The 24919-nt window shown below is 36.6% G+C and overlaps 2 protein-coding genes across 3 annotated transcripts in view; both read right to left on the reverse strand.

Moving 5' to 3' along the window:
- setd3 (SET domain containing 3, actin histidine methyltransferase) overlaps positions 1-6959 on the reverse strand; it is a 36247-nt gene extending 29288 nt beyond the window's left edge. The window contains exons 1-3 of the mRNA XM_051722282.1: positions 6861-6959; positions 4963-5090; positions 2506-2598 (exon numbers count right to left, since the gene is read on the reverse strand). Of these exons, the coding sequence (XP_051578242.1) occupies positions 2506-2598; positions 4963-5065 (196 nt within the window). The 5' untranslated portion in view covers positions 5066-5090; positions 6861-6959. The remainder of the gene's footprint in view (positions 1-2505; positions 2599-4962; positions 5091-6860) is intronic.
- A 3623-nt stretch (positions 6960-10582) lies between these two features.
- ccdc85ca (coiled-coil domain containing 85C, a) overlaps positions 10583-24919 on the reverse strand; it is a 57534-nt gene continuing 43197 nt past the window's right edge. Inside the window, exons 3-6 of one of the 2 annotated variants that reach the window (XM_051722284.1) lie at positions 23937-24041; positions 16800-16895; positions 14517-14615; positions 10583-13996 (exon numbers count right to left, since the gene is read on the reverse strand). In XM_051722284.1, coding sequence (XP_051578244.1) covers positions 13907-13996; positions 14517-14615; positions 16800-16895; positions 23937-24041 — 390 coding nt within the window. In that variant the 3' untranslated portion in view covers positions 10583-13906. The remainder of the gene's footprint in view (positions 13997-14516; positions 14616-16799; positions 16896-23936; positions 24042-24919) is intronic. The other variant, XM_051722285.1, reaches the window with a different exon arrangement.

Genomic DNA, 24919 nt, shown 5'->3' on the forward strand with positions numbered 1-24919 from the left:
TTGTGAAGTGTACCAGTCCCTCCTGCAGCAAAGCACCCCCACAACATGATACTGCAACCCCCATGCTTCACGGTTGGGATGGTGTTCTTTGGCTTGCAAGCCTCACCCTTTTCCTCCAAACATAACGATGGTCATTATGGCCAAACAGTTCATATTTTGTTTCACTAGACCAGAGGACATTTCTCCAAAAAGTAAGATCTTTGTCCCCGTGTGCACTTGCAAACTGTAGTCTGGCTTTTTTATGGTGATTTTGGAGCAGTGGCTTCTTTCTTGCCGAGCAGCCTTTCAGGTTATGTCGATATATGACTCATTTAACTTATAGATACTTGTCTACTTGTTTCCTCCAGCATCTTCACAAGGTCCTTTGCTGTTGTTCTGGGATCGATTTGCACTTTTCGCACCAAACAAAGTTAATCTCTAAGAGACAGAATGCGTCTCCTTCTTGTGCGGTATGATGGCTGCGTTGTCCCATGGTGTTTATACTTGTGTACTTTTGTACACGTGTTATTTTTGTTGAACGTGGTACCTTCAGGCATTTGGAAATTGCTCCCATGACTTCAACCTAAGTGTATGTAAACTTCTGACTTCAACTGTACCTACTATATAGTATGCCAAAAACAGTATGCCAATGGAGGAGTATTTTCGAGTCCTCAGAATTCATAAAACAGTAAGCGAAAAATAGACAGATGACCTACTATGTCCGGTGAGATTTTTTAAGTGCGGATCGACTGGACACTTTATATCCCATAATGCCACGGGAGCTGAGAAGACATCACGTTTAAAATGTGTAGAACCGCAAGTCAGGTGGCTCTTTTCAACTGTAAGTGATATACTGTATATACCAAGAAAATTGTCCTTGTGCTTAAATGGTGTTTGTTTAACATTGTGCGACCCCACATCCACGTGCATGGATGTTATATTTTGGCTTCGCTATACATAACGCATTAATTTAAACAGACTGATTTCAATTCAGGAGACTGTGCTGTCAGTAAAGGCTTAAAATTTGTCAAAAGATTAGAGTCTCTAATTTCATCCGATATACCATTTTTTAAAATTTGAGCGATTTATCGTGAAACGGGATGCTGTTAACCACAATGACCATGTGCATGGACTGTATGCTAATTTTCATTTAAAATATCCTATATTCACTGTGCATTATCACATTGAAAATCATTGTTGCTTTCAGAGGCTGTATACAGAGTTATGATGAAAATAAGGTGCATTTCAAATTGTTCTGAGACCAGTGCAGGCAGATAGCACACTGGAGGTTGTCATTCACTAAATAGGGAGCAAGGAGCATCCTATAGCCCTCAGTGCAGCTAAGTGCATTCGTTCCAAACTTCCTATCAAAAGTTCAGTTTAGGCTGCAGATGATGTTTGGACCACTCAAAATTTTTGGCAGATATGGGACAATGGTAATCAGTACATAGATTCAGAATTTTTCATGCAGAATTGTATTTTAACATGGTTGGCAATGAATAGATGATGCTGGCTATTCCTTTGAATCAGAATGATTCATGCTAATTTCTGATGTAGGGTCAGCAGTTACAGAAATACTCAAAACCAGCCCGTCTGGCACCAAAAATCATGGCACAGTCAAAATCACTGAGATACATTTTTTTCCCCATTCTGATGGTTGATGTGAACATTAACTGAAGCTCCTGACCCATATCTGCATGATTGTATGCACTGCACTGTTGCCACACTGATTAGATAATTGCATGAATAAGCAGGTGTACAGGTGTACCTAATAAAGTGGTCGGTGAGTGTATAATCATGCCCACATTCCCGTATGAAGTATGTCCGGAATCTCTTCATACTATTCTTTCATCAAAAGCGGTACATCCTCTGACAGTACGCAAATTCAGGCGCAGCAAAGTATTTTTTTGCAGAATGTTCATGCTCCTATTTTACATACAATGAAAGTGAAAGAAGATGGGGCTATCAAGCTCCAAAACTATATTCCACATCATCTAAAGCCATAGAATAGCTTTGCATCCTGACATGAGTGTGAATGCAAGATGAGAGCTATGGCAGATGGGAAATTTCTTAGCGAATAATGATTTTAACTTTGGTCTATTCCTTTCACAAATCTAATATATGGCTTAAGTAATTTTTTAATACAGCACACAAGTCATGGGGACTACTTTATGGCGGGGGTTTTTTTTTTTTTTTTTGGTCACTTTTCTCTTTTTTGTATGTAAAAGAGCCAAGAACATTCTGCAAAAACCACTCTTTTGTGTTCCACGGAAGTCATGTGGGTTTTAAACAGCATAAGAATGAGTAGATAACAAAATATATATATATTTTTTTTTTTTTTTTAAGTGAACTATCCCTTTAGGTTCCACACCATCTGTTTTGTCCGACCCCTTTATTCTTGCAACTACGGCAGTTAAATATTTTGGCACTGAACTCCCATTAGAATGGCCAATGGCAAATTCTACACAGCACTATGCCCAACCTCCATTAATGCAAAATCATATTCATGTGAAGTGATCGGTGTACCTTTCTGCTTCTTGCGTATCTTCTCCACCAAAGCTCGGATCTGAACATATTCCTCCCACTCTTTCCCAGGAGAAGGGGCAGTGCTGCTACACTCTGAACAGAGCAAAAGAAAAATAATATTCAGATTTGATTACCCGTATATTCAATTATAATTTATGCAAAGATCATCAGACCACAAAGGGTGAGCATGAAGCAAATTAATGCAGTAAGTCAGGTTCCTGGAGTAACCAAAGGCTGACTGACTCACATCCTCTGTGACACTGTCCACCCAAAAATGTACTAGTATTGAACCCAGTGGAATATTTCTTTAACACAAGGTTGCTCCTTTATTATTTGCATTTAGCATTGTTTTTCCACACTCTCTGCAACTTTATCAGAACAGACCTAAAAACAGCTTCTGGGTCACACCCAACCAGTTGACAACCACAGAAGTCATTTTGGATAAAGGCTTCAACTGCAAGATTACCTATTTAAAAGATTTGATTTAATATAAAGGAAATCAATTTAGAATATGTTGAACTTGAGGAGCTCAATTTTCAGAATCCAGCTGCATCTTTTTTACATTACAAGAAACATTATAACAATCATGTAATGTAATTATGGCATAAACACAGAACTCAATAGCCTTTTGTGTAACAGTGATGCACCCATCACAATGTGCTACTCATGGGAGTAATTCATTGTAACAGTGTTTCAAAGCAAGAACGTAGCCAGTAGTGTAGTCTAGGGCAGGGGTTTTCAAACTTTTTGGTGCCAAGGACACCCAAATTTAATGATCCCCTTGTGAGACCCCCTGTGTGATAAAACTAGTAAACATGATATTATGAAGACTTTTTGTGTGCAAAATTAAATAAATGGCTTTTATATTGTCATTGTACTAAAGCAAAAATATATTTCTTATGCTGGAGTAATGTTAAATGTATAAACCCAAAGATAAATATGTATATATATCTTATTTTAAAATCATAATTAATCTTAAATTATTTATTTTAATTGTGAAAAGTGCTATATAAATAAATGACCATAAGTACAACAAATATTGTTTCAAAGCAGTTTTACAGAGAATCGTGAAGATTTATTATCACAACATATGAAGTTATATACCAGTTTATTTTTATTTCTTGCTCTGGCTGGCAATACAATAAAAAAAAAATTGTGATTAATAATTTTAGAATGAAACAGTAATAATGTCAACATTTTTACAAGTTTTTTCTCTGAAATTTTTTGTGGACCCCCTAGAACCCCCTTACGGCCCCTGGACCCCAGTTTGAAAACCCCTGGTCTAGGGCATATGCCGTATGCCCACCTATCTTTCTTAGGATTTTGCGTATGCCCACCTAAAATAAGTGATGACACGTATGGCCGCCAGAACAACGAGTAGGCTTTTGACCCGGAACTTTTTCAATCTGCTAATGTGATTCTGCAGCACCACTGAGTGAATTGTGGGTGTATGTGATTTTTTAAGTGTACAGAGATTCTCTCTAAATGCACACGGAGCAGCGGAAGCGCAACTGATGGCACGGGCAAGACAGACAGATGGACTAAGCTGATCCACCAATCAGAACATTTATTTCAGACGCGACTGGATATTTGCTAACCAATCATATTTTCCATTTCAGTAAGGGGCGGGACATTTCCAGTGTTAATGCTGATGCACAAACACCCCTGGAGTAACCATAATTAATTTTAATTTGAATAAATAATTTTTCTGCTAAATGTAAATATATATGCACATATACATTTAAATATAACTTATGCAATTAAACTTTGTGAAAATACTGCATGTTATGGCACCCGTGCTAGTTTTTGATGCTCTTTGAAGATGCTGGACAACTGTGTCCCGTAATTATATCAAATGTCTTTTTTTGTTGTTGTTGTTGTTGTTGTTGCCTTTTACTGCTGGTGCCTTTTGATATTAAATAATTTCAATGTATATTTCTAAGTAGGAAATGGATCTCGTCTTTGGACGCATTACACAGAACAACTTTTACTTTCAGTGGATCTCGCTGCTGAATACTCCACCGCTGTACAAAAAAATTACTTGTGAGTGAAATTGGAACATTTATCAGCCAATTGCCAAATATATAAATTTCAGTCGCATAGCACGGAATTTGGTTGCAAATGCAAGTGATTTCCTCTAATTGTAGTGGAGGGTTCCACACAGAATAAAAGATCGATCTTGGGATTTAAGAATCGATATCGTCCAATAAATTAACACAATCGCGATGCATCGGAAAGTCAATATTTTTAACAACTCCTAATTGTGCAGCCCTGAAGGATCATGAAATTAGTCTACTGCTGCTCTTTATGAAACTTAATGGCCAAATAAAAAGCACAATAAAATCATCACGATATTATCGATATCGCTTAACTTATATCGTCAGCAAATCATTGCGATTATATTGTGTATATTTGGTATATTGCCCAGCCAAACTGTAGAGAATAGTTTATACTCACTCTGAAGTAGTTCAGAGATTAAGTTCATCATCTCTTTGGGAGAGACCGCAGCTGTGGCCCCGGTCCCCGATTTCTGGGTCTTCACTCGACTCTTTTTGCCCATCTTGTTGCTCTGTGTGAGAGGTAAGCTGGGGACAGATACAAAAGAGAATGTCAACAAAATAAGCAGCCTACTTACTGAAATATAACAACAATGCTAAAATTTCAAGGTCTCATATCTCCTTTATGTACCCAAGAGTGAATAACCTGAGAAATAGACTTGGAAAAAGCTTAGTAAATGTTTAGATCCAGAGGACTAGGTACAGTATAGCCATGAGTGAACAGTACAAACATGTGTATGTCACACTTCCAAATCAATCTCTAAACCTGGAATTACTGCCAAGAAAGGTTAATGGTCTCTGAGGGATTAAATGCTCCGCGCCAGCCAGCCGAAATCAAGTGGCTATACCTTCACAAGAACCACACTGTGAAAACATTCAGCATGTTGCTTGGAAAATATAACCACCCAACCAAAACCAAACTAAAATCATCTGCACAAGCCTGTCATGTAGATGTAAGTTGGGAAACAACCCAAGCTAACTAATTTTAAGTCATTAAGTGCTCAAAACAACTCAAGTTCATGTGTGAACACGCGGGCCACTGTGAACTTGCTTTTTTCATGCACTCATAAACACACAACAGACGTCAAGATATTCACTGAAAAATGACCAAAACCTATCGTATGTCTTTGGAAGATTTGTAATATGATGCATGAGTTGCATTGACTACTTTTTGCAGCTTGACGTGCAGATGTGAATCACTGCCATTGCACTTAAAAGATGGACTGCGTTATTCATTCAAATTTCTCTTTTCGCGTTCCATGGCGCTCTGGGATTGGTACGTCATGTGGGTGAGTAATCTGTGACAGAATTTTTATTTTTGGGTGAACTATTCTGAACTTTTACACTGAAATTCAGAGAATAAGTCCTATAGCTGTTGCTATCTTTCAGACATGATCTGGGAAAACCTGGGAAACTTCCACCATGGGCATTACCACCAAATACTACAAAACCCAAGTCCATTATTTACTAAATAATGACAGACCCATTCATGTTTATAAAAAAAAAAAAAAAAAAAAAAAGAGCAAATCAGACTGAAACACTTAAAAGTAAGCTATTTAAACCTAAAATCATTAGGGACCCAGCAGCACTGCATTCATAACTGGCTTACAGTAGTTGACAGCAGAGGCATACAACATCATACTATACAGATAACAAAATATACAGACTATAAGAGCTGGACATTAGTTAATGCATGCAGCAGATCAACATTTAGAAAACAAGATCAGTATATTAGATAATGATCTCAACAGCCTGATGCCTTAAAATAACTCAGCCTGGCCCAGTGCATCCATTCAAACCTACTAGCAGATGACCACTTGCTTCATATTACATATTACACACCCATGCATTGTATTTCAGCGTCCAGTGGTCAAATGCATGAATTAAAACCTCAACAAACCAGAAATCACCATTGTTACTTTAATAGAGATCAATGCTGCGTAACAACCAATGGCTGTTCTCAAAACCTCGTCAGCTGCATACCTAGACCGCATTCTGTGTAACATATTCGTGTCTGAAATGTTTAAACAGCATTTGCAACATTTAACAACACACTGGGCATCGAACGTTTCAAATGCGCCTACGATGGCCAAATATGCTGTAGGTGGCTCACTAGTTTTTGAGATACATCCAATGTGTTACTAACCAGCATGCTTGTGTTTCGCAACTTTTGCATTATACACCGTGTACACCGAACATTTGCAAAGCATTTGTGGCTTAATGTATGTTTTTTAATTGTCATAAAACACTCATGCACGTTTGTAAACATTATATAAAGCTTTTGAACACTTAAACTACCTTCCAATTGACTGCAAGGGCTCCTCCTGTCAACCTGGAAGAATTCAATCCTCTTCTGTTCGGTTCTCTGCTGGTGAAACCTAACTTTCAACTCACAGGAAAAAGCCACGCCTAAATGAGATTTCCAAGGAACTGATTGGACTATGAATGTCTTTGTCCCGCCCTAAGTGTTTAGGATGGTCTGCATAGGTGTTACACAATTGGTTGAAACAGTAAATATATGTTATCTCGCCAAATTGTAAGCATTGATTGGTTTAATCTAAGGAGGTACCCGTTTGTAATGATTTGATTGGTCGTGAAATGAGTCTATCCGTGCGGTCAGATTTACAAGATTGGTTTGACTACACAAACAGAGAAGGCTGCTGTGTCTGGTGATTGGAAGTTTACTTTAGGTTCATGAAGTGACCGTAAAAGGAGAAAGTTTGCGCGTCGTGATTCGCTGAGAGAAACGTCAATCACTGCCACAAACCACAACACATGTTGCTGTGATTATTTGATCTTCTTATGTTTTACCATTAATATTTATGCAAGATTGTTTAGAAAAAACACTTCTATTAAGAATAAATTAGTATGCGTAATGAGAATGAGTGTATTTAGTGTGCTATTTTATTTTTAAGATTATGTTTTTTAAGTCTAAAGAAGTATAGTACAGTTAGTAATTATACTGGGCAAATACCATATACACAAGAAAAAGTGGGCTCTCTGTAAACCACATTTCTTACATTTTGTAAATGACATTAAATCACGTTAACCGTTTAGAAAAAATCACTGAAAGCATCATAATGGACATCGTAAAGGAATTGCAATTTATGTGAAATTATTTACTCTTACAGTGGTTATGATGTTACTAATGTGACTATGTACAAATACCTATTTTCCATGTTCTTGTGGAATTGAATAATATATATATATATATATATATATATATATATATATATATATATATATATATATATATATATATATATATATATATATATATATATATATATAGCCGTAAGCGGCAGTCATCGGGGTCCAAGCAAGTATGGCCAGGACATACCCAAAATAATTACATTGGACATAATAGATCCTGTGGATGCTGTGGTCACATCTGTTTTTGTTTAAAATTTCTTTCAAAAGATTTTTTAAAATCACAGTTGCAAAATTAGAATTCCACTAGATAGACAACAGAATGAAAACAGAAGACATGTGACCAAATTGAAGTCCACATGACCAGCTAATTTGATGACACAGGTGGATTCAGAAGAAACATAATTTTTTATTCTAGCCCTTTCAGTTTGGAAGTTATTAGCAAAAATGCAAATTAGCTATAGCGCCACCTTGTGACCGATGCTCACCATTTTTTTCTTTCTTTCTTTCTTTCTTTCTTTCTTTCTTTATTTATTTATTTTGGGTGACCTGTAGGGTCACCATAAATTTCATAACGATCGGCCATTCGCAACGCAAGTTAGTAGCTGCTGACATTTGATTGGCTGCTGGTGATAATTTTTTGTTGATTTGACTAATCATCTTTATAAGAATATGTTAGCAATGACCCAAAGATGATGCATGCAAATTTCCACTTTTTCACTCAAACGGTTGCTGTTATAAGGAATTTGTAGCTGTAGCGCCCATGTTGGCAAAATTGGATAAACTTTGTGTGTGTCCTCAAAATGTTCTGATTTCAAAGTATTACATTGTAATAGTAAATATAACTTAAGTTTCATAAAGTTTGGACTTTGCGTTCAGAAGATATAGGCCATTGAGTAAATTAGGGCCACAGCCAAAGAATTAATAAGCTAATATCTTCTAAACGATTTGACGAATCAAAAATCAGTAAAAACAACAACATTTTTGTCAGGACAGTCCCTGGATGATACATGCAAAATTTCTAGCAAATCGGACAAATGGCCTAGGAGGAGCTCGCAAAAGTAGGTTTTTCAGAAAAGGCCCACCCCAGCCCACCCTTGGCTATGCCATTGTCTCTAGGACTTATGGTTTTTGCTGCCCATACGCTTTTAGGGCAGAATAATAACAAGAAGAAGAAGAAGAGAAAGAAGAAGAAGAAAATCAGAACAAATACAATAGGGTTCCATCACCTTCGATGCTTGACCCCCTAATAAAACTATTTATTGAAACTATAATCATAGAAATATTCAGGTCTTTATAATAAACAGTAAAATCATAATAATAATAACAATATTACAGCAAAGTGAATAAATTTACTCACTAGCACACTTGCTTAGCCTATAATTTGATTTCTAATGTGTATTCGATGGAGCTTTACATGCAGTTATTAACTACGGCAGTATTGCAACTTACGTTGAATGTACGAACCTAATAATAAATAATAATAAAAAAAACTACTAATCACTACTTCATAGTGTACATAACCTTTATACTTTTTATTGCACTTATTATTTATTTTAATTCATTATATGTCTTCCTATTTTTTAATAACTTTTCTGTATCTATTTGTTCAATATTGAACTTGAAGAATAATGTCAACATGTATTGCTGCACATTTGACAAATATAAAACTTTGACTTGAATGTAATATGAGTAAAAATGTTAATATGGTTAATTAACAGAACTCAACTCAAGGCAAATGGAAATATATAGGAGCACCAAGCATTGTTTGTAAGCTGTGATATTCCTGTAGACTACATGACCTTTCAAACAAATCTGATTATTCCCTTAGCTGCGTTTACACCCTCCAGCTTATCTGAATGATTGTGTCAGATCACTTCTATTCATAATTTCAAGTTTGAGAGAACTGGTTATGTATGTTTCTATTGTATGTACAGACACAAGAATGAGTTGGAAATATATAAAGGAGGAAGTACATTTTAAATAGGTATTTTGCATGCTGGTGCTTGTGAACTGTTCCAGTTCACAGCTTGATGCACTTTCACAGTGAAATGCACAGCGATGAAGTCATCATAACTAGGCATTATACTGTAAAGGACTGCAAAAAGAAATGAGATTTTGAGAGGGTCCATGCAATTGCAGTAAAAATCCAGTAGATGGAAGACCTTTACTTTTTTCTGGTTTTCATTCTAGCCACTGCAATAAAAGAAAGAGAAAACATTCTATAAAAAGAAAGGATTCCTTTTTATTTCTACTCTACAAGAGGGTTATTTGCAATTTATTTATAACTGTTTATTTGCTAAAATACAGGTCCATTCTCAGCTACATACAGCTTATTAAAATATATAAGCACATGCTAGTTACAGGAATTCTACAGTAATAGTTATTTACATAGCGCTGAATTGTATGTTCTAGAATACAACTTTATGAGTGATTCACATACAGACAGTCTACACAAAACATTGAATTTCATGAAAGATTCAAACATTAAATTCTCTTTCACAAAAGAAGCAGTGCATTTGAAAAAAAAAAATAGGAAAATATCAGCATTTGTGATTCTGTTGTGCTTTAAAATGAACAAATACAAAAAAGTCAGTAGTTGTGTAGTCTAGATCTGCTTATAAAGGACACTTTTTCAAAAATAGTTTTAAGAATGAATGAGTGTATTTCAACACCTGTTTTTAGGTGTTTAATATTGTGTTCACATTAAACACTTTCACAGTAAAACCAAGACAATATTTACTGTCTTGATAACAGAGCACGCAAGGTTTACTGACCCAAATTCATAAAGTATCCATTTCATAACAATGTTGTAATTATTTTCGTTCCTTTTTCAAATGTTTGCTGCTCATTTCATTTGCTTTCAGGTAAAAAAAAAAAAAAAAAAAAAAGTTAACACACTGCCAAAAGCCACCTGCTGCATCCAAGGTGAACAAAACCATTCAATACGAATGTGATTTCAACTAGCACCACGAAAGTGCTCTCATAAATATACAATTTCCGCACATAAAAGTTTAATACAAAAATAACTAGTTCGGTCGAGGAATTTCTAAAATGCTCAAAATAGCTTTGATTTCAACAAAACAATACAAAATTATGACTTATCGGGTCACTGATTTTCAAAAAAGAGCTTTTGTGTGAATGCAGCAAGTATCTTTTGAGGCAGTTCTTGCATACACAGAAATTGGATCTGACTTGTATCACACAAAACTCAAAGACACCTCATTTACTGTTCTCACTCAACTAGAAGCCTTCCATTCACAAGACTAATATAGGCTGTATATAGACCTGAAACATTCAAGACTTTGCTATATCTCATATACATACTGTATACAAAAAGATGTTACCCGATAGAAAGTCTCATGAACTAGGCCTGTGGAGCAGAATTAGACATTTCACAAAATCTCAGAAAAAGAACCCTATGATTAATAATGCAAACCTCATACCGAACTTTTCTCACAATTTATTCAGTAATTATCAGCACATATTGCCTGATTTAATAAAGAATTTAGTATGCATAGAAATTTTAAGCTGGATACAAGGGTAAAGAAGAATTGATTGGCTAAGGTATTTTACATGGTCCAATCGCTGACAAAGTCATTAACATTTACTGTGTTAAAGTTTCATCACATACTAAATGCTTTCAGAAATACTGTACTGAAGAGACCTTTTACTGCAAGCTGGAATTAGTAATGTTATTCCAGGCTGAATTGAAAATATGCAATACTCACATACTGTCAAGACTGTAGTAAACTTAATTTACCACTGAACAAAACTGTCAATCTATTGCAACCTAATCAATGCTGTATCTAGATGTTCAGCTGTGCACTAAGTATAAGAGTTCCAGTTCTTTTAATATTAATCTGTACACCTCATACAGATTTAACTGCACTTTTAATTAAGGACTGTATACAGTTGACAGTGACTGCAGGTCTCATTTTCAGTAAAGAGTACTATATTGGGCCATCTTAAAAAATAAAGGGCTTGACATAAAGAATTTTGACAGAGAATCCATTCTCTTTTATATGAAGACCACAAAGACACAAATGAGGGCACTGACAGCACCTTCAATTAATTACAATTGTCAATTTGGGATTTATAGAACTTTTAGTAATACAGTATGCCTTGTAACTCTGTGACCTGAAGGTTTGCGCTATATGACATTTATAAGGATTGTTTGGACAAAATGATTGAAAGGAATAGTTCACTCAAAAATGAAACTTCTGTCATGTATTTACTATTTCTTTCATGGAACACGTCAAAGTCTTCACCGGCTTTATTTGCCATAATGCAAGATAATACAGGCTCCGGTCTGTCAAGCTCGAAAAAGGACAAAAAATAAATGAATTTGTAAACTCATGCACTACTGTATATTCCCTAAGTCCTCTGAAGCGATATGATCACATTGTACAAAGAATAGAATAAAATGTAATTTATTCACTTTCAAATCAAAGCATTAATAAGCCTCTTAAATCAAATATGGCGGCTATGACAATTATATCAAACCTCATTGTTTCTCAGCGCTTTTCATTACAAAATGTGTGAAATTAGTTTGATCGATTACGTTTATTTGTATAGAGCTGCAAAACAATTACCGCATTACCACATGTGATTCATTTAAAATGTTTAACGCATAAATTTTTCTCAGTCGCGATTAACGCATTTACTGTTAATACAGCAGAAACCAGCAGAAACACTTGTTGGAAGGGCGGAACCTTTGCGATGTGTCCGCCTGGATTCATTACACTGATGCACACACCACAAACACACACAGCAGTGATTCAGTGTCAGTGACACAGTGATGGGGAGCTCTTAATGCTATTTGATGTACAAAACAAGCCTAGATGGAACTTGTGACAGAAATCTAATATTTTTCAGCCAATGTAAGACGCAATTTAATTACCACAGAAGCATGTCAAGTCTTTAGTATCATCAAAATGCAGAATGAGACGTTTTTGTCTGCAAGCGCTTTTCATGTGGAGTTCAAAGCAGCACTCGATGCTGGCGCTGACATCCTGATGTGAATCATGAACGTGGCTTCACAATTGCTGTAACAGTGGATGGCCACAGTCTGCTGGCTGATTATGTCCACTTATCCTACGTGGGGACTAGTTCTTTCAATTAGTCAAACTCCCACTTAGACTTTGGGAAATGTTTAATGTTACTTAAATTGGTGCTATTTTAGAGCATTTCTATCTTTATACTGTGGAAGGCTTTGTTTGGAAAATATTAATACAGCATTATATTGTTATATGTTGTTTTGTTTTCTTTCTTTACAAGGAAATAAATGAATTGTGACAGAAAAAGAACTATATTCAGAGTCAAATTTTAGCTCTTTTAAAATCTGCGATTAATCTAAATTAACTACAAAAAATGTATACGATTAATTGCATTTAAAAAAAAAATTGACTGACAGCACTAAGTGATTACTTTTATTGTGGTTTTATTATGCCAATAATGGAAGAATTTTTATTTTGTGTGAACTGTTCTTTTAAATGGTAAATTAACTTTAAGCTTACTTATATTATACTAAGATTATTGAGCTGCTGAGCTACTGAGCTGCAGAATTCACTTATTACTTATATAAAAGTATAGTATTATGTCAGAGTTTGTATTTCGGGGATTCTGGGCAGCAAATATGTAATTTGCATCCAGACACTACTTGAAACCAATCTGAAGTTTACCATTATATTTAATTTTGCAGCTATGACCCTGCTTAAATATACAGTACTTCTTTCACTGAAGGAGCACTTCTATAGAGGATATGAATAATATGGAGTGGTCTTCTGACAAAATCAAAAAGCTTTTAGGAGTGAAAATGGTTATCTCATGTAGGAGTGTTTCCATGGGACATTGATCTAAGAGCTGTGTGCTTTTATTTCCATAACTGCAATGATAAATTAATTAATTAAGCTGCCTTTTATGAATACTTGGATGGTATGCACATAAATAGATCTATGATTTAGCTTGTGCTAATTGTGAGATCATCATATAGCCTATTATATACTACCACCTGTTATTGTAGGTAATAGGTTTAAAATGTCTCAACTGAATGCCATAAGCTGAGAGGAGCTGGCAGTAGGAACACAGTTCTTTTGTGGCTCTTCCCAAAAGTTTCTAGACTGTCTGTTCCTCTCGTCATTTTCACATATTTGTTTGTTTGTTCTGGGCCCTGCTGGTCATTGGCATGGGAGCTACAAAGGGCCTTTGAACTGGTTCCCAGAGAGATGTTGGCGGATGGAGGGTTTGGATCCTGCCGCATCACCGAGCTTACGCCACACCACCTGAACACACACAACACAGAGTGAACAGTTACGCAGTGACTCATCATACACAAAGGTTCTAGAAATGGGGCAGGGTGGGATACTAATTATGATTAGAGCAGAAAGAAGCCCTTGTGCTATTTGAGATTCTGCTTTTGACAGGCTGGAATACTCTGAGCTGAATCATCTGTGCGGGAACACTTGCCTCAGATTCAGGGAGCTGACAGACCTGCTTTGTTTTCAGTGATAGTTATTTTAATTGCACAGACAACTGTGCAGTAAACACTTTGAGGTCTTTTGACAAGGACTCTAATTAACGTGGGCTACAAGTGGGGCTCTGTTGTGAAACTTCGAAACATTGTTCTACATAAAAGCCATGGTAATTATACAATTTGACAGGCAAACAAACACAGGGAAAGGGAGCATAAACTTACAAACCCCTTCTGTTTATGAAGGCTTTGTTAATGGACTAGGGAGAAACTATGGGTTTCACGGGACAAAACGGGATAGGTAGAGGGGAGAAGTTAGAAGGTAGACTCACATTACACATCTCTCTGACAATGGCTTTCTCTTTCTCACTGAGATCCTCCTCATAGTCCTCTGGGATCTTCCTGTCCAGGTTCTCATGGACCTCCAACACCTACAAAACAAATTATCAGAGGGCTAATTAACATAATTTTATCAGTGGTACAAGGCTCTACTTGGAAATATGCTCAACAGGACTGAAGCAGTTCAACCTACTTCCCCCATTTCCATGTTTTTGATTTTATTTAATTTTATTTCAAAGAATGGGAGGTCACATACAGTAACATAAAATTAAGAAAACCAGCTGTAGTTCACAGAGAGTCCTCTAGATGGCAGCCTTAGTATCATCCACTAAAAAATACATTGTGATGGTTCCTAAAAACTTAGGTCTGTTGAGTCAGGGGAGAACATGTTTTATACTATCATACTATACTTAATTCCTGTTAAAGTATGCTTGACTTTAAACTGTTTAACTGTAATTGTTAGCAGTAACATTTAACCTTTTAAGCTCTGAAGGTGTTTTTTGTTATTATTTTTGTTTTTGTTTTTGTTTTTCTGGCATGCCCAAAACTAAAGGCTTATAACCCTACAAAAAAAACAAAAAAACAAAACAAAAAAATAAAAGAGGTTCAATTATATGGTATCATTTTAAAGAAAATGTTTGCATTTTTTTATGATATACGTAGATTATGACAAATTGTGAGACTCCTAAGAAACTGCTGAAAAAACAAAAACAAAAAAAACAACTGAACAATAAATATATATTTTTTTATTATTATATTTCTGATTTGACATTATATATCTCAAGAGTTAAATAAGGTAGCTCTGAAAAAACTTATTTTGTTTTGTTCCCAATCATGTCACCTGTAACTGAGTAAAATTTTGTTGATATGACAAAGCAATCATTCAAAACTAGTTTATCCTAGTGTCCAAAAACATCTCCAAGTGTCTAAAAGCCTCTCCAAACAAATAAAAACATAATAATTGTACATAAGAATTAATTACACATGCAAATACAACAATAAGTAAAGGTATGCTCTCTCTCTAAAGCATGCAGGCATGAGTAACAAGATCTCATTCATTTCCATTCTGTGCCATATGAGCTATCACTGAACCTGTGTCTTGTAACTGCGACATCTCCTGGTGGCCATATGAAATTAGAGTGAACGATCCTCTCTGCCCATATTTGGATGACTTCCACCTCTGGTTGCAGAGATCTGAATCCTAATACTAATGGTTTAGCATTTCATGACATTGTACAATGTACTACATCATTTCCGATGAAGTAATTTGATCCAGGAAAGCTAACGTGTTTTTAGCCAGATAGCCCATTATGTGCTGTGTGCACATTGTGCTTCGTGTGGATTATATAATGATTTATGCATCCGATTATGTTGTATCTTGGCTCATTTTAACAGGAATCCCCTTCTTTAATTAATGGTATAAGATATTTTATGTTCTGCTTATTTTTAGTGATTTGTCTGCAAATTCCAAAGCACTTGTTCCGTTTTTGTCATAATGCCTACATGTACTGTAAAGTACAGCTTCTAAGCTTTAAAACGATACCTATTTTGTGTTGGTCAAGACTGTAGTTATTAATATTTAGATTTTTTTATTTTTATGTGTGGGCCCGCCGGCGGGCTTAAAGGGTTAATTATTAATACTTTTTTATTTATTTTTTTGGTACCCAAAAATTAAAATTCTGTCATTTGTCATCTTTTGTCATTTGTCATCTTAACAGAATAGGGATGTATGCTGTCCAGCTCCAAAAATGACAGAAAAATAGCATCTTAAAAGCACCATATAAGTAGTCCATACAACTTTGCACTATATTCCAAGTCTTCTGAAGTAATATGATAGCTGTGAGTGATGAATGGACTGAAATTTAAGTTGTTCACCTATCTTGCCCTCCAACATAGCTCACTAATACTCGCGCATATTCAAACTGGCATGTTGCGATTAGTTACGACAATGAAGGGAGTTTGGCATCATCAGTCCTGGTGCGTTGTGTCTTTGTATGCCATTATTAAAACAAAAACAAATGTGATTTAAGAGCTGTGGCATTGGGCTAGATTTTCATCACACAAAGCTATTGTATGGCTTCAGAAGACTTGGACTATACCACATATAGAGTCACATGAACTTCTTTAAAGACAATTTTATGACACACGTCGGTGTCCGCCACCATTTACTTTTAATGTATGCGAGCAGCATGAATGTATAGAATTAATTTTGTTTTCAGTGCAAGAAAGTAATACGGTCATAGAGGAAATGTAGCACATGTGCACCCCAGTCTTACTTTCATGGCATGTACCACAGCCTCAGGTTTCTGTGCTGCTGGCAGGCAGCCTGTGACAGGGGTTGGCAGATCACCTCCAGGCATCCGTGTAGACCCCTGCAGACAAAGGGACACATACAATATGAATGAAATGCATCCGATTCACCCCACAACACAAGCACAAGCACACATACACAAGTGCAGGCATTCATCACTGTCAAAGATCCCACCACACATACTCTTCTCTCAGATTACCAAAAGAGAGCTGGACAGTTGCTCTGAGTCAACCCAGGCTTGAAATGGGTTAAGCCATCTCATTATAACTCATCACTGTTGGTGCCCTCTTCATGAGTACACATCAACAAAGAGCTCTTTCAGTGCACAGGGTCTTGCAGCCCCTGTTTAGACACAACCCTTTGAGTCCATTCTACCATTAAATCCACAACAATTGAGCTGACATTTCAGCACTGGGGTTGGGAGAGGAACCCTGGGTGGAAGCTGCAACTCACTTTTGGCATGGGAGAACAGGGCTGTGATGTTCACTTACAGTTGCAAGCAGGGCTATTGAGGGCTTGAGCTGTGGAGACTTTACCCAGAACTGACCTGAGTACATTCAAACACACTGGCCGCTGTCATGCATTACCCTGTAACCTGATTAGAGAAAGCCAGGAGATGCCCACAATTCCCTCTGTGTTCCCTAAGTGTATACTGGAGTATTAAAGGTATAGTCCACCCAAAAACCTCCAAACACATGATTTTTTTCTTCTTCCGTGGAACACAAAAGGGGATGTTAGGTAGAATGTTAGTCTCAGTCACCATTCGCTTTCATTACAACTTTTTCCATGCAACAAAATTGAATGGTGACTGAGGCTGTCGTTTTTCCTAACATGTATGATGGCCAAATATTGTCCAAATCAAATCAAGTAGGGGAGACTAGTTATCACAGTTTTTCTCCAGTGAAAAATTCTCAGGATATGTTTATATTTGAAAGTCAATTTCTGCATTGCCACATACCATATGCCCCAAAAGTGGGGTAAGTTGTCAAAATGGAAGTTATCCACAGTTTTTCTGAGCAACCACTGGGCGGTGCCATTAATTGATTCTAATTGATTGTTTTCTGTTTCTGGTCTCTCCTGGTTCCCCCTATTTATGTTTCAGTATGCTGAAAATGGGCACAAAATGCTACTAAAGAACTTTCCATGTGTGTTTATTCTACCGAGCTAAAAAGACCTAACTTCATCAGATTATCGATTATTGAGAATAATCCATTCAAAAGCCAATGGCATCTCTAGGCATTAACAGAAATAATTACTGATTATCCAATTTTTTTGGAGTCCATTTTTGGAGCTCTGCCACAGGGAACATCTGTGGGATTGGCTCAGATTTATCAATCACTACAGAGCGGCCCAAAGTGCTCTATTAACCTCTGCCCTGCCAAGCTTCTTTGGGTTTTCATCAAGTATCAGCCCTGTATTATATAACTAGCCATGGCAATATAAGACATCATACACACACCTTCTTTCAAACACCTTTCATGCAAGTAGGGAATTATCACAATTTACCATGGACACTGAGTTATTGATTTCAGAAGCATCTGAAAGCATCCATTCGAGTTGGACTTCTTTACTGATGTTTTTTTTTTTTTTTTGTTAAAAATAGTCCATATTTTTTGTTTGTGTTGCAATGGCAGTTGTCGTGGACTTTGACAGACACAGAGGCATGGATACAGCATCAAGCGAAAGCAATAGTTAACGATGCCATTGTAGAAATGTGCCATTTGCAGTCATCCATGGTTAATTTATTTTTTGAGCAAAAGTGTCCAATAATAGAGGGGTTACCAATATAAAACGAGTAACATTTGACTGGTCATGTGACTTCAACATGGTGGCCCCCCCATTAAAGGTGCATTCAGTAATGAGTAAACTTCCTTTGTATAAATTAGGCTTAAGGGTATCCCAGCTTCATGTAAAATAAATCAGCTTTAATTAGAGTACTAATATGACTAGAGTCTTCATCTCATGTGAGTGTACATGATCTTGTATTTATTTTTTAAAGTACACTTCATTTCATTAAGGGTAAAACTTTTTTAAAGAGGAAAAATATATATTGCTTGTACTAACTGAGCTGTGCAATCTCGAGGAGTGGGATGTTCACCCACCTGATGTATTAAGAATGAGTTGGATGTCCGCTAGCCAACTAAAATTGAATTCGGCTCACCTCTGCATTCTACAGGCTTACAAAGCAATAAAGGTAGTCCTTGGAGGCCATTATCCTGCATTACGAAATACAAAAGGCCCCTGACAGCAAATCCACTAAGGCTGATTAAGCTGATTGTGGTGATAAATGAACCTCTCTCTCACAGACGCAATACCCTTTGATGTTAACAAACAGAGAAGATACATGACTAGAGGTAATCTGCTCCAATCAATGCAAGCAAGTTCGATTATTAAGATATTTCTGTGGCCTTGATAAATCTTGGATCAATAAGGGATATTACAAAGAGCCTTAGTAATGCCCCTCTAAGCTCCCATTGCAAATCTATCATCTGTTTAATCCGCAGAGTGCATTGATCATAAACACTGCTTAAAAATGGACCAGAATCAGATAAAGAGCCATAGTCTGGGATAAAACAAATCCTCAGAACAATCCTGAAAATCACCAGTTCCAATCTGATTGGCTGGCTTTCACAACTTCCGGGAGTCAAGAGTACTTGTCTGGTCACTTTACATGTTAGTCAGGTAGTTTCGTTCTGCCTAAGTGAGCTGTTATTGGCCAGAAAAAGCTGTAAGCAATTTATGCAGATGGTCATATCTGTTTAAAGTGAAGAAAAAAATGGGGGCCTGGGTAGCTCAGTGTTAAAGGCGCTGGATACCACCCCTGGAGTTCGCGAGTTCGAATCCCAGGGCATGCTGAGTGACTCCAGCCAGGTCTCCTAAGCAAACAAATTGGCCCGGTTGCTAGGGATGGTAGAGTCACACAGGGTAACCTCCTCATGATCACTATAATGTGGTTCGCTCTTGGTGGGGCACATGGTGAGTTGTGCATAGATGCAGCGGTGGATGGCGTGGGCCTCCACACGCGCTATGTCTCCATGGTAACACGCTCAACAAGCCAAGATGTGCAGGTTGATGGTCTCAGATGTGGAGGCAGCTGAGATTCGTCCTCCACCACCCGGATTGAGGCGAGTCACTACACCACCAGGAGGACTTTAGAGTAAATTGGGAATTGGACATTCCAAATTGGGAGAAAAAGGGGAGAAAATAAAAAAAAAAAAAAAAACAAAAGTGATGAAAAAAATAATGTGGTGAAACAATAATACTTTGATATATACCATGGTACTGTATGATTATTATTCATTTAATCATGTAAACATGGTATACCATGGTACAATTTCAAAAAAAAAAAAAAAAAACGTTATGTGATGGTACATTTTTGTAAGGCTTAGCATCACTAAAACAGCTACAGTTGTGGCCAAAAATATTGGCACCCTTGGTAAATATGAGCAAAGAAGGCTGTGAAAAATATGTCTTTATTGTTTATCCTTTTGATCTTTCATTCAAAATATTCACAAAAATCTAACCTTTCTTTGAAGTAAACTAATTGAAAGGGGTGACAAATTCCCTTAGTCTTTCATCACAATGGGTAAGACCAAAGAATAAAGTTATAATGTGCGGCAAAAGGTTGTTGAGCTTCACAAAATGGGAAGTGGCTATAAGAAAATAGCTAAAGTGTTTAAAATACCCATTTCCACCATCAGGGCAATAATTAAGAAGTTCCAATCAACTGGAGATGTTAAGAATTGGCCTGGAAGAGGACGTGTGTCTATATTGTCTCCATAAACAGTGAGGAGGATGGTTAGAGTGGAATTCGTTGGATCTTGGGGTCAGAAAGTCTCTAAAACTATAATCAGACATCACCTACATCACAACAAGTTATTTAGGAAGGTTTCAAGAAAAAAGCCTCTGCTCTCACCCAACAATAAACTAAGAATCTTCAGTTTGCCAGACACTACTGGAACTTCAAATGGGACTGGGTTCTATGGTCAGATAAAACAAAAATAGGTCTTTTTGGCAGCAAACACCAGATATGGGTTTGGAGCACACACAGAGGTAGCCATATGGAAAAGTACTTCATGCCCACGGATACATTTAGTGGTGGATCTTTAACATTGTGGGGTTGTTTTTATGCAAGAGGTCCTGGACATCTTGTTTGGATACATGTCATCACAGGCTCTATCAAATACCAACAGATAAAAAATAAAAACCTGGCTGCCTCTGCCAGAAAGATTAAAATGGGCCCTGATTGGATCTTCCAGCAGGACAATGATCCAAAACACACATCAAAATCAACACAAAAATGGTTCACTGACCACAAAATCAAGGTTCTGCCATGGCCATCCCAGTCCCTGGACCTAAACCCCATAGAAAACTTGTGGGGTGAACTGAAGAGGAGAGTCCACCTGCGTGGACCTCGGAATTTGAAGGATCTGGAAAGATTCTGTATGGAGGAATGGTCTCAGATTCTTTTGCCATGTGTTCTCCAACCTCATTAGGCATTTTAGGAGAAGACTTAGAGCTGTTATCTTGGCAAAGGGAGGTTGCACAAAGTAATGAATAAAAGAGTGCGATTGATTGTGCCACACATATATTTTATAAAAATATTTGTTTTTTGATAAAACTTGTGTTGTGTTTGCAATTGTTTCATATTCATTAGAGAATAGATTTCTGTGAATATTTTGAATGAAAGATCAAATATAAAGAGTTTATAAACAATAAAGACATATTTTTCAAAGCTTCTTTGCTCATATTTATCAAGAGTGCCAATATTTTTGGCCACGACTGTATATCACAGACCATTCAGGCTCTTTTCCTCCTCAAGTAACCCCTAACAACTGCCAACCAATCTGCTTGGAGCACCTGGACGAGTCTGATTATTGTTTCAGCAGCTTGCCGCTGCATTTAGTGCCATCTCTCCCTCCCGTGATTAAAGTGAAAGTTCAAAGCCATGCTAATGAAGCAATGAGCCCATAGACAGAGCCTCTCTCTTACCAGCCTGTCTGTTTCAGAGATGAGATGGGTTCAAATAAGTCCTGCTGCCTCTGAGGAAGAGACCCACGCAACTCTCTAATTGATTCCTTCTTCCTGTGGAGGCTGGCCCTCATATTAATGTGGAGCAGCCGTGCTGTTTTTGCCTGTCATTGCTGATGAGCCACACTGATTAGCTAAAGCACAACGCCGTCAACTGCCAGGTTCGCCCATGACCTTTTCTGAGGAGAATGATGATGATATCTCAGGAGGAGACAAGATAGAGGAATAGAGAGAAAAATGATGATAGAAGAGAGGAGGCCAGAGGAGGTGAGGCACTCTTTGAATAGATATCTTAATTTGATTTATTTTATAAGTGAGACATCATCTAATGGAGCACAATGGCAATGGCATGGAAATTTCGTTCTTTAAAGGTGATTATTTTTATGTTAAAATCTGGTCATCAGTCCCAAAGGATAAAAGGATAGTTCACCCACAAATGAAAATGATGTAATCATTTACTCATGTTGTTCAAACCCTATATGAATTTCTTTCTTCCATGTAACTCAATAGCAGAATATTAGCCTCAGTCACCATTTATTTTACTTATATATATATAAATAGATGCATTGAAAGTGAATGATGACTGAGGCTAACATTTTGCCTAATGTCTCCTTTTATGTATGACAGAAGAACAGAGGTCATATGGGTTTGAAACAACATGAGGGTGAGTAAATGATGACAGAATATTTATGTGTGTGTGTGAACTTGTACAGTCAAACTAACTTAAAAGGGCAAAGTGAATGTCTAATGGGTTTAATCCTATTAAAAAATAAATACATAAAGGAATCTGCATGCATTGGAAATGTGGGTTAGTTGAATAAACTGTTCCTCTAAAAGGTCATATGTGGGTTAGAAAGGGTCAACCAGTCTTCAGCAGAAATAATAACATGACAGACCCCCTGCATTGACAAAGAGAATGCCCTCCGAGTAAAACATCTTTCATTTGTTGTCTCTCCTACAAACTAAAATATTTCCAAAATGCAGTTCTCTTCACGCTACAATGAGTACATTTTGAGATTTAAAGGGATAAATCACCCAAAAATGAAAATTCCTTCATCGTTTACTCTCATGTTGTTCCAAACCCATATGACTGTCTTTATTTTGTGGAACATAAGCGGAGGAATTTTAAAGAACATTGACAGTACTCTTTTTTGCAAACAATGAAAGTAATTGGTGACTGTGGCTGTTCCTACCATTCTGCCTCTTCTTTTGTGTTCCACGAAAGAAATTCATAAGAGTTTGAAACAACATGAGGTTGAGTAAATGATGACAGAATTTAAAGTTTTAGGTGAACTACACCACCAGTCAAAAGTTTTGAAACACTTACTCATTCTTTATTATAATTGTTTTTTTTTTTCACATTTTAGAAGAATAGTAAAGTCATTAAAACTAAGGAATAACATAAATGGAACTATGGGAATTATGTTGTGACTAAACAAAATCCAAAATAAATCAAAACTGTGTTATATATTTTTTTATCATCAAAGTAGTCACCCTTTGTCTAGAATTTTCAGAAATGTACTCTTGACATTTTCTCAACCAATTCTTGAGGTATCACCCTGGGATGCTTTTTAAACAGTATTGAAGGAGTTCCCATCTATGTTGGGCACTTATTGGCTGCTTTTCTTTATTATTTTGTCCAAGTCATCAGTTTCGAAAACTTTTTTTTTTATTTAATTTTAGATTTATAATAAAATAAATTAATATGGTGGCACAATTATATTTTTGTCTACAAAATGAACTTCAAACATTTAAGCATACGCCTTCAGATCAAAAGATTTTTAAGATCATGAGAAACATTTCGGTCAAGTGTTTCAAAACTTTTGACCGGTAGTGTAAGCCTTTAAGCATATTGTCTCTAGCAGGGTCAATTCCCATTTGGCAGCTGCTTGAACAAAGAGCAATGCAACATCTTTCTTAAAAACTGTTGAAATTGCAACCGCAAATTGGTGTCAAATCAGTTACAAATCGGCCCAGCCTGACAAAACTTTTTAAGCTCAGGCATAATTTAGGTTTTGGGCTTTGATGCAAAATAATGGCTCATGTCAGGGAATGTCTCTGAGGTACATACATTCTGTAATGTGTCCTGGTACTGGGAAAGCGAGGAGAGCTGGGATTCTGAGTGATAAAGGGACAACCCTTTCCGAAGTGTCTTCAGATCGCCGACGTTCCCCTGCTGTGAAGGGAAGCATAAATAAATCCAGTCAAACATAGATTCCTTTTGATAATTGGGTGAAAAAATAACAAAGAGGAAAATGTCTATTGTTCCCTACAACAAAACAAAGACTGCTTCTTTAATGCTGATGTAACCATAGCGATACAGAGTACATTTGTTGCACCTTGTTTTACTTGCAATATAAATGAATGGTGACTAAAGTTAACATTCTGCCTGACATCTCCATTTTTGTTCCACAGAAGAAAGAAAGTCATTTGAGTTTGGAACAACGTGAGGGTGAGTAAATGATGACATACTTTTCCTTTTTGGGTGAACTATCCCTTTAACTGCATTTATACTGTAATAGTAATGAGTGGCCAACAGAGTGCATTGCCAACAGTGTTGGGTAACGTTACTTTTAAAAGTAACTCTTTAGAATATTGTGTTACTCCTTAAAAAGGTAACTTAATTAATTAAAAAGTAATTTTTATGGAAAGTAAAGCTTTTGCATTACTTTTTTCTCACAGCCACTTTCTCTTCTGCTATGCTATGCATTCCATACAAATAAGCCATGCATTGCATACAAGAGACATTACAGGTCATGCTAGCTACTGTACAACTCTCATGTCAAAACAACTCAGTAAACAAAAAGAAATTTAGAAAGTAGGTCTTCACGTCATATTTATAATAAAGAATCTATAACATGAATATGCATGATTTGTTTTTCCATCAACATGGCAGCCAATATGAGTAATGAAGTATAACCACTGTCTTACCTAAAGCAGCAAAGTCCAACACTTGAACCTGCATCATATGTACAGTAAATCATCATGTGCTATGCCCATCGACAATTTCAGAGTCAAATTAAGATGTTTTTCAAAAGTCAGGATAAAATTCAG

Source organism: Myxocyprinus asiaticus, chromosome 17, assembly GCF_019703515.2.
Source record: "Myxocyprinus asiaticus isolate MX2 ecotype Aquarium Trade chromosome 17, UBuf_Myxa_2, whole genome shotgun sequence".
Taxonomy (NCBI): domain Eukaryota; kingdom Metazoa; phylum Chordata; class Actinopteri; order Cypriniformes; family Catostomidae; genus Myxocyprinus; species Myxocyprinus asiaticus.